At 41.2% G+C, this 10,157-nt stretch overlaps 1 protein-coding gene across 2 annotated transcripts in view; it reads right to left on the bottom strand.

The window, feature by feature from the left end:
* The window catches only part of LOC101860765, a 10,167-nt gene extending 4,553 nt beyond the window's left edge, over positions 1 to 5,614 (bottom strand). For both annotated transcript variants that reach the window (XM_005106143.1, XM_005106144.1), the window contains exons 1-6: positions 5,462 to 5,614; positions 4,208 to 4,394; positions 3,378 to 3,461; positions 2,658 to 2,741; positions 1,893 to 1,976; positions 345 to 425 (exon numbers count right to left, since the gene is read on the bottom strand). In XM_005106143.1, coding sequence (XP_005106200.1) covers positions 345 to 425; positions 1,893 to 1,976; positions 2,658 to 2,741; positions 3,378 to 3,461; positions 4,208 to 4,394; positions 5,462 to 5,518 — 577 coding nt within the window. In that variant the 5' untranslated portion in view covers positions 5,519 to 5,614. The remainder of the gene's footprint in view (positions 1 to 344; positions 426 to 1,892; positions 1,977 to 2,657; positions 2,742 to 3,377; positions 3,462 to 4,207; positions 4,395 to 5,461) is intronic.
* Between the last annotated feature and the right edge of the window lie 4,543 nt (positions 5,615 to 10,157).

The following is a 10,157-nucleotide window of genomic DNA, read 5'->3' as shown; positions in this document are numbered from 1 at the left end:
AGAGAGAGAGAGAGAGAGAGAGAAGGAGAGAAGTGGAGACCAGTCAGAAAGCATGGCGTCAGCGGGAAAGCAACCATAGTAATATGCTGAGAAGTTTGTGAGCTACTTGCTTTTAATTAAATCGGCTATTTAAAAACCCCAAAAAGCAGAAAACTAAATCTTTAACAACACTTACATCTGTTTTTTTGACCGGTGTCATTGTTTCACAGAAGAAAGAGGCCACCCAAAATGACACATACGATTGTTCATCATGGGAAATAACACCAACAAAGAATAAGCGTAACATTCTGTGACATCTGCGTGTTATCTTCCCTATCCTATGATCCCGCATTATCCGTACTCACCAATGTCTTCACTGACTTCCTCTATAGCCGAACACGTCATTTCAATGGCTGCCATGACATCCTGTAACGGTTCACCGGACTCTGGAAAAAAGTATAATTAGACAAGACAAAGATGCAGGGTATCTAAGAAAAGCAATAATTCGGTCATCTTTGCTCTAATTTCAACAAAACTTCGAAAAAGTACGATTCAACCAGGAGGACGCCAAGTTTGGGTTTTTTTTGGTTGGTTGGTTGTTTTGTAGGTTTTTTGGTTGCTGGGTTTTTTTCGGGGTTTTATTTGTGTTGTTTGTTTTTGCCAAGTTTGTAAATATGAAGAAAATCAATCAACGTGTTCGAGAGATATCACGTTTTTAAAATTTCCCTCAGAATTAGGTACATCACAAAATTCTACTTTTTAAAAGCGTTCAGCTACAAGGAGTTTAATTTGCCCGTTCTAGTTTTTAGGACAAGCACGGTAAGAAACACAACACCCACATCAGATTGATATACTACCTCAACGCTCTGAGAAAGTTTGAGAGAGGCTTGGGGAGAAGAGTGTGTTATGCTGTAGAGTCCTGGATCCAGTGGCATAGGGGCCGCACCCCGTACGTCAAGAGTGTCCCTTGCATGTTTGCAAGAAAGGTTTGGGAAACACCTTATAACCCGAAAGTTTGCAAATGAATGGAATGGTCACCATATTCCGCCCTCCCCCTTTTATCCAACTTCTATAATTACCTTTGGGTTTTTTTCACCGTCTACGGAAATAACTCGCAAACAATCAATCAGTAACAGTTGAAACAATGTTAAACAGGACGTCCATAGTATTGACCCCAGAAACAATATGTCATGAGGTTATTCAACATTTCAATTGACGTATGAAGCTTATATGGAGAGAGATGGTAAACACCTGAAGACTAAATAGCCATCATCACCCCCCTATGTATATTTGGCAATAACAACTTTGTCCGAGTTTGTTCTTCAAAGCACAAATAGTCACTACATGCATTTGAAGTCGAACAATAGTATTATGGTTGATTTTTTCAAGAAATTGCAAAGTTTTACGTTTCACGCAATTTTATTAAGGTAGAATTTTTTTAAACTTCGTATCTTTCGAACATTGTTTATTTTCATCATACTGATGTAACGTTCCGCTGGTTGATTTTTTATTTCTTAAATTTTGGTAAACTTGGTACAAAGATGACTGAGTTGTTGCCCTTTAATTTTAAATGGGTCCTTTTTTACCAGACCCCCAATAGTAGGACAAGACGGAATCTGATCACTCTTTTTATCGTTCAAATTATGGACAGTTTGGTTCAATAGAGACAATTTTTTAAATTTCAGAACAATTTCTAAGTATATTAATAAAATTACTATGTAAGCCATTTTGTCAGTTTTCAAGTTTCTTTATAGGTCTTTTTTATTACATGATTATCCCAAGTGCAATTATATAGATGTTCTTGCATATGCATATTATTATTTTGAAAAGAACTAATAAATGCTTTGCTTTTCTCTTTAAATAAAACAACATTTCCAGTTTTGGTTGTGGATTGTTTTCCTTCCAATCCTCACTTTGCATCTCTTGTGCTTTTGCCGCTAGCCCATTCAACAAGAGGAGGGCAGAGTCCATCTTGCTGACCTGAAAGTCCATTGGATCTGAGGGGAGGCAGGGAAAAATGTGAGTGTGGGGGCGGCGGGTGGGGTTATGTAGTCTCAACATTAATACAGGAGATGCAAGATGTGTTCGGGAATGACAAGGGAATAAGGGAAGAAAAGTATGATGAGGCTTTGGCGGCTGTTGTCATAGTTATTGGCATCGTCGTCATTGTCGTCGTCGTTGTCATCTTTCTCTTCTTCCACCCCTCTCCTCCTCCACCTCCACCTCATCCTCCTCCTCCTCGCCCTCCTCCATCTTCTTCTACTTCCTCCTCTTCTTCTTCTTTTTCTTCTGAGAATGATATAAGGAAATGTGTGGGTCAATTCAGAGGTGAAACACTCGGCTCAACGAAGGGATATAAGGTTGAGGGGTTGAGCAGAAATGTTCTGGAAAAGACACAAAAATTGGGGAACCTGCATGGATTCAAATTTCAAGCTTTCACGTGTTTGCCAATTTCATAACCAAACTCACTTCTTCTTAGCTTAGCATGCAGAATGCACATCTTGTGCGACTGCCATTTTGGCACCATCTGGGTACATTACTTGGAGAATAACATGCCAGTCACACTGAGCTGTATCTCGCCCATACTGCGCACTTTCGTGTCTGCTCCCTCTGAGCTGTATCTCACCCATACTGCCTTCTCCCAGGCTAAAACGTACAAACCAATGTGGATCACTCACCATCGAAGAGAGCTGAGATAGAGGTGGCTCTGTTGAATGTACTCGCAACGTCATTTATGATCTGGTGTACTTTTTCGGAATTGACTGAAATACGGAAACAAGCATATTATTGTTATTATAGTCTTCTATGCATGGATACATGACGTCCGTTTTCAACAAACAAAAATGATTCTTTAAAGGCTTATAGATTAAGATGTTCGTTCACCTACTCTTGGAAACAGAAAGGCGGATACACAATATTGTCTAATCGTATAAAATGCAGGAACAGAGACAGACTGACAGACAGACAGACCGACCGACAGACAGACAGAGGGAGAGAGAGAGAGAGAGAGAGAGAGAGAGAGAGAGAGAGAGAGAGAGAGAGATTGACACGGTATTGGATGCAGAGAAGAAATAGTGTGTTTGCACAGACATTGTCACAACAATACATTACCCTAGAATTACAAAGTTCTCTCTGCTCAATACCTAGTTTTGAGAAATTTGACGTCGAAAATGTTAAGTTCCGCAACATGTCGAGCGTTTTCGAATGTAATTCTTTGAATATCTTGATAACGTCTCTGAATAATCTTAGATTTTGAGAGAGCAGATAGAACATAATTTGGTTTCTGACCTAACGGTCTTAGTAACTCAAAATTTTCAACATCAAAAACCAATGTCAGTTAGAACTTTGTAATTCTGAGGTAACGAATAAATGGGTCATACTCCAATCTGTTATCTTACCCGCTACCCCAGTTTCGCCTCTGATGACCGCGGCCATTTGTTTAATCTGCTCAGTTTCATTTGCCAGCTCGCCTACATCTATCCCTGTGAAGGAGAAAGGGTCCAGTATACCTGTAAACTGGAGTGACTAAAGCACCCCGGGGTGACTAAGGCATATAGCTGGGAGAATGTAAATACACCTCAAATTGATTACTCTTTTGGGTAATGTACTGAAAAATATACTCAAAATCACTGTTGATATATGGAAAAAAATTCTCAAAATTACCATAACATTTTCCAGTACATGTAATGCCTTAGTCTTCCCAGTTTACCATACGTTACAAGTGGACGGATGGATGGATGGATGGATGGATGGATGGATGGATGGATGGATGGATGGATGGATGGATGGATGGATGGATGGATGGACATACATTTGTCTATTATGGATAACGTATGGAAATGGATATTAATACATGGACATGTATTATGGATGACTGGATGGATAGGTGGATCGGCGAGTAGACAGGTGGATTAGTAGACAGATTGACTGGAGAGCAGATACACAGGCAGGCAGATAGAGACAGACAGACAGACAGACAGACAGACAGACAGACAGACAGACAGACAGACAGACAGACAGACAGACAGACAGACAGACATTTATTACAGAACGGTTATGTCGATGCTGGAGATGTGTACAAGGTGGACCTACCGTCCTGATACTGATAGGGTTAAGGTAACTGAGTGATAGAGAGTTTGTCATTAACTGTGTCAGGAAAAAAAAATCCCCAAAACCCCAGAAAGTTTGTACCAAAAGCCAAAACTAAGATTTCTAAACCTAAATTTACCTTGTCTGGCTTTAACCAGTAATTCTGAAATGGCGTCAAACAGTGATGTCTGATCCAGGCCGCTTATGTCACGCCGAGAAACTACAGTAGTAAATTTATTTTTCCAAAAACCTGGCCCAATGGGGTCCTCCTGTCCAATTATTGGGCGATCATAATAGCCTGCCTGTCGAATGCCGTCAACTTGAGACTGAAGAAAGAGAATACAAAATAAAGCATCTTGCTTTGGTGGTACGTTTCCGGGTTTAAATTTAGTACATGTAACTTTTTCGACGCTCTATGAGAGTAGTTATCTCCTAATTTCTGGTTATGAAATTATTCTTTTTTGTTCAAACAGTTGTTGGAAAATATTCATTTTCGTTTGTTTGATGACGGTGTCTTCATGCATGTAAAGTCAAACTTCGTTGTACCTCTCCACGTTGCACCATCAGCCCTGCTTACCGCCAGATTTTGCCTCAATGTACGAAAAGGAACATAGTATTTGCGCCTTCATATCGCTATCCGCCATCCACCGACTGTCAGAGTTGTACGGTCCTTACTAAATTTGCTGTTGGCCGCCAGAGGTACATACTACAATGGGCATACTCCACCTACACATTTCTCTTGATTTGCGCTGATTATGAAATACTAGGCTAATAGCTTAAGACCTTGGCCAATATTTAAAAAAAAATTGAAATGAGGTTTAAAAGTCACCTGGAGAAACTTCAAAGGAGCAGCGCCAACTCGACTTGAGAGCAAAATATCTGGCGTCGCCAGGTATCAGCCCTATGACTGAAAGGCTGGCGAGCGCCAGTGGGGCTTTTACTTTTATGTCGTGAGGATTCATGCTCAATTCTACATGATAGGTCTAAGGCGGTCCAAGGACTGACAAATATTTACGGGGTCCTCGACACACACAGCCAAGCTTCTGATCCGAGCTTCTTTCAATTTGAATTTAGATCTACTTAAAGTTTAGCTAAAGAGTGTACATCTGATTAGTTGCTTCCTGTTTAATGTTTTTCCTGCACATAGCAAGACAGATCTAGACAGATGAGGCAAGAGTGGCCAGTTTGCCTATGGTATCTACCAATCTACCACATGTCAAGATGGCAATCGGTGGTATCCCGTTATTGTTATATACATGTACCACGTACCGTACCGCCAAATTTATGCTCGCCCCAAGGTAGGCGGTATAAAGAGTTTTAACTGCATTACGGGTACTTGTTGGCCTACTAGAGCTTATAACAGTAATTTGAGTAATAGTCTACAGTGGCCTACCTTGACACCATACAGTCCAACTGCAATAAAGCTTGCCAGAAATGCAAGAGATTTCATAATGCCAAAACTACCGTAAAGGTGAAATGTTTGACCTTTCTGAAATATTTCTTGTCGTGTGAACTACGGCGTAGTCACAGTACACTACAGAATAGAGTGCGCTCTACCTCTTCCATAGCGCTGAATTTTATAGTTTTTGAGCATGTTTGAGGTATTTGTTCTGTTAATGAGTTATATGATGAGCTTTGTCGCCTTCGCGGTCAAAAACTGACACTCTCGCGACATTGTTAGCTCAGAGAGCTGTTGTTTGTTCGGGTTGTTTTTTAAAAATTGTCTCATGATGTCTTTGTTTATACAATACGTGCACGGTCCTCTGGCGTCAGCTGAACTAACATTATTTTTTGCATAGTGAGACAAAAAAGTACATGTATAACGCAAATGCGGGTGAGTAACGAGCAATCTGTCGTGGGTGTTGAAGCAGTTCGAGACACTTCGAGACCTCTTTAATACTTATCCATAATCAAACTGCCTCTGCTGTTGTTGGAAAAGTATTAGCTATGTTTTGTTGCTGCTGTTGTTGTTGTTTTTGCGTTTGAGCACACGCTGATCCCATCGCTGTTGATGTTACCAAGACCCTGTTGACTTCCATGTTGTTGCCATCGATGCAGCCAAAATCACAATATGTAGTTGAGTTCGACCTGTTTTTTTTAGTGGGTGTAGGCCTAAAAGCGTGTTTTGTCAAAAGGAGCGATAGTGCAGGAATATCAAGATGAAAGAGAAGTTTATTTGACATTAAATTTGTGGCAAATAATTTAAACACTACGTGGCATATTTGGTGTATTTAATTTGAAAATTTTATGTGTATCATAATTTTCTGGTACGTAGACAGAACAGAATTGAAAACTACCCTCGTGCATTTTGGGCATACAGGTAGTAGGCCTACACAGTGTCATGCAGAAAGAGAAATTGCTGTAAGTAGAGACTGGGGTTTGTAAATGACGGAGAGACAAATATATATATGTACATGTAAACAATTTACATTTTATTTCACTGTCTTTTTCGTGCCCTATACGACGACCATAGGCCAAAGTGTTGAACAAGAGCCAAACAAATTTCCCTCCAACGAATAAGTCTTTACAAAATCAAATGTGGTCAGTGGCCTGATAGATTGGGCACATATTGTCCTGGAATAGCATTTACCCGGTACCCTATAATTGTATGTTTGGATTAAATGTAAATATAACCACGCCCCATTGGCAGCAAAATCGCGGCAACCAAAGCAAAACATCATATGGACTCGTGTAAATTGTAGAGGCTCACAATAAAAAATCAAAACTTACGTGCTGTACGCAGTTTCACACCAAACCCAAATTGCTAACACGCAAGTTGGAAAACTGTTAGAAAATAATTACAGAACATGCCCAGAATAAGAGACGTCATTTGTTTACCTTAGTAGCGGTTTAACGGCGCTCGCAACTGCATAAGGTCATATGAGCACCAAGGGGTAGATGTCAACAGAGAAGTCCTTAGGGAATCAGACTTACTCTGCTCAACTATCTAGCTTCAACAGCACAAAGTCTGCTTCGACTAACAAGGCACCACGGAAATAGTGGGTCACAAGAGTGTGACAAACATACAAAAGAAGAACAGGAAAAATGACAATAGTAAGGATTAAGAAAGAAAAACCAGTAGTTCCCTGTTGTAGATCAGGCACAGTTATGAGCGTGAGATTGATGAATCAGCCCATTTACAATTCCATTGCGCATGAACGAGAAATGTCCCCCTTTGGGAATGGCCTAAAGGCACTTCAGTCAGTGGCATCGCCCCGAGGGGGGGGGGGGGGATTGAAGCCATTTCTTTCTACATGCACATACTATAAGAGAAAAACAACAACAAAAACAACAAAAACCACCCAAAACCGTACCACCCCCAACTAATTCAGTAATTGAAAACATTGGGCAGGGTACGAAGGACTTTACCTGAACTTATGAGCCATTCTCAAAAGGTGTACGTAAAGCGTTACAACAACAAATAAAAAATATACAATTACAACGTACATTTACTTATATTTTCTAACAATCAATTTTTAAACTTTTCTGATTTAAATATACACACATCTCTCCCAACCTTTTTTGGGGGGGGGGGGGGGGGGTGTTTGTTTGTTTGTGGGTTGTGTTGGTGGTTTTTGTTGTTGTTGTTGTTATTATTATTTGTTTTAGGGTTTTTTGTTGGGGTTTTTTTTTTTTTTTTTGGGGGGGGGGGTTGCAGAGCTATACGAGCATCAATCATACGCTATATAATTCATACGTAATTTCTTTGTGTGTGTGTGTGTGTATGTGTGTGTGTGTGTGTGTGTGTGTGTGTGTGTGTGTTTGTACGTGTGTGTGTGTGCGTGTGTATGGGGGTGCCCACCTGCGTGCACATGCCTATGTGCGTGTGTGTTTGTGTATGTATGTGTTTTAGTTTGTATGGGGTTTTACGGCGCTCGCAACTACATAAGGTCATACACTACAGGCTTCAACAAAAGTTAAGGACCACTTGCAAACACTCTGCTGAGTGGTTTTCTTGGGTCGACCTGCACGTGGGCGTTTTTGGACTGATCCAGTGGCGTGATGGCGCTGCTTCAGGCGGACAATGACAGAGTGTGACACTGCAAGCCGTCTAGCAACTTCTCGGGCTCCAACTCCATCCTCCAGCCATGCCATAGCTCTGGCACGATCACAGTCTCTCAGCTGTTGTAAGGCGATACCGGCTTTTGCGCAAACGGTGGCTTATATTGCCACCAAAGTGAGCACAGTTCGAGACCGTACGTCCATTTATGGCATGAAACAGAAATATTAACTGAGGAAAGTCCTTGGTGTCGCACACAAGTCGATAAAAAACAGCAACTTTGGCTAAAATTCCCCGAGAATTTCCGAGCTGCACGAGGTGGTTTTGGTCCTTTAGGAGGTTTTGCACTAGATATCTACGCGTTGGTAATCCATTAACTCTTTCAGAGCAAACATTTTGAAACATTCCTTGCTGTCTTTTTTTCGGATATTTTTAGAAATTAGGACTGTCTCTCAAAGTGGTCCTTCTTTTGTTGAAGTCTGTATGAGCGCGCGAAGAAACACACGTTTGTTGCATTCGCAACAGTTCACTGCACAGCTGGTCAACTTTATGGCTCTTTTCGTCTTTGCAGACGGTCAATTTAGCTTAAGACGGTCTCAAGGTTGTCTTCATGCAGCTTCTTTCAAGGCTAATTTTTCCTCTTTGAAGCGCAGATTCTGTTGAAGTGCTTGCAAGTCAGTGTCGTAGATCGAAGCTCTGTATTTCCGCTGTTTTCCTTTCGTCACTGGCGCTTCTCAGCCTGGTTGTTTCTAGGGCTGCTCTCTAGCATTTTAGTTCTTTCCGTTACCATTTTCCTCCATGTTTTCCTGTCCTCAGCTATTTCTTCCCAGATGTTAACATCTACTCCAAGCTTAGATAAGCTGTTTTTGCAGGTGTCTTTGTACCTCAATTTCGGTCTTCCTCTTTGTCTCTTTCCCTGGGCAAGTTCTCCACAGAGAAGTTGCTTCGGAATCCGGTTGTCGTCCATTCTCTTGACATGGCCCAGCCATCTCAATCTTTTTAAACACAGGATAGTTGTCATGCTCTGGAGTTTTGCCCGTGCCAACACTTCAACATTTGTAACCTTGTCCCGCCACGAAATGCCTAAGATCTTGGGGCAGCATCTGAGACGGAAAATGTCGAGGCGCTTTTCTTGTCTGCTGTACATTTTACAAGGTCCATGTTTCAGACCCATAAAGGAGTGTGCTGGTCAACTATCAGACTTTAAAATGTTAAAATATTAAAATTCAGTGTAAATATATTTTCGATTTAAAACAACTCTTTTAAATAAAGTAAACATTTTTAACAATTTTATTTCATTTTATAATTTCCCAAAAAGGCCAATGGCCTTCGTAAAATCCACAATTCTGTTGGGAACAACGACGGAAAACAGACCTTGCAATTTTTTGCATTTAAAATATTTCCCTCGGGTCTCTCCGAAGTCTAGATTTTCGGTTAAAATGGTGTCTAATGGTAAAATCTGTGTCGTATCCGACACAGAACGTCTTCTCATCTCCCCGAAGGAGGTATTTATGTATCAGGGCCGTGTGTCCAATGCGTAATTGAGTAAAAATGACTTCGTCTCTTCTGGAGAGGCCCGAAGGATTTCGCGGTCCCAGTTTGGGTTTAATGTTGTGAGGTTTATTGTTTGTTTGGGTTTATTTCAATGGGTCTCCCACAGACTGGAGGAGTACTTTTTTACTTTATTTTTGAAGTCAGTCAGTGGGAGAGTGTTCGTCGTTGATCCCAACAGAAGGGATAAGGATTTCTTCGCCAGGTGATCTACCGGCTCGCCTCCTCGGATGCCCATATGGCTAGGTATCGCGGTTTCAGTCAAGGCGTGTATTTTTTGTTGTAGCCCAACTGTTTTTTAGCGTAGGAGCGTGTAGTTTGTTGAGGTGATGCAAGACAGAGGGTCAGAAAGGATAAGGAAAGATATGTTAGGAGATTTTCTACGGAGTCGAGTGCCATGTCCGCAGAGAAAATGGAGGCTTCGGGATGGAGTCTCCTCTGGAGTGGACTGTTTGAAAATAGGGCTGCCGCGCCCAAACCAGAGTCCGATTTGGAGCCATCTGTGAAGATAAGCTCCGCACCGGGGTATTTTTCTATA

The sequence above is a fragment of the Aplysia californica genome, unplaced genomic scaffold (genome assembly GCF_000002075.1).
Source record: "Aplysia californica isolate F4 #8 unplaced genomic scaffold, AplCal3.0 scaffold00516, whole genome shotgun sequence".
In the NCBI taxonomy this organism is placed as follows: domain Eukaryota; kingdom Metazoa; phylum Mollusca; class Gastropoda; order Aplysiida; family Aplysiidae; genus Aplysia; species Aplysia californica.
This window is presented reverse-complemented; position numbering and strand designations above follow the sequence as displayed.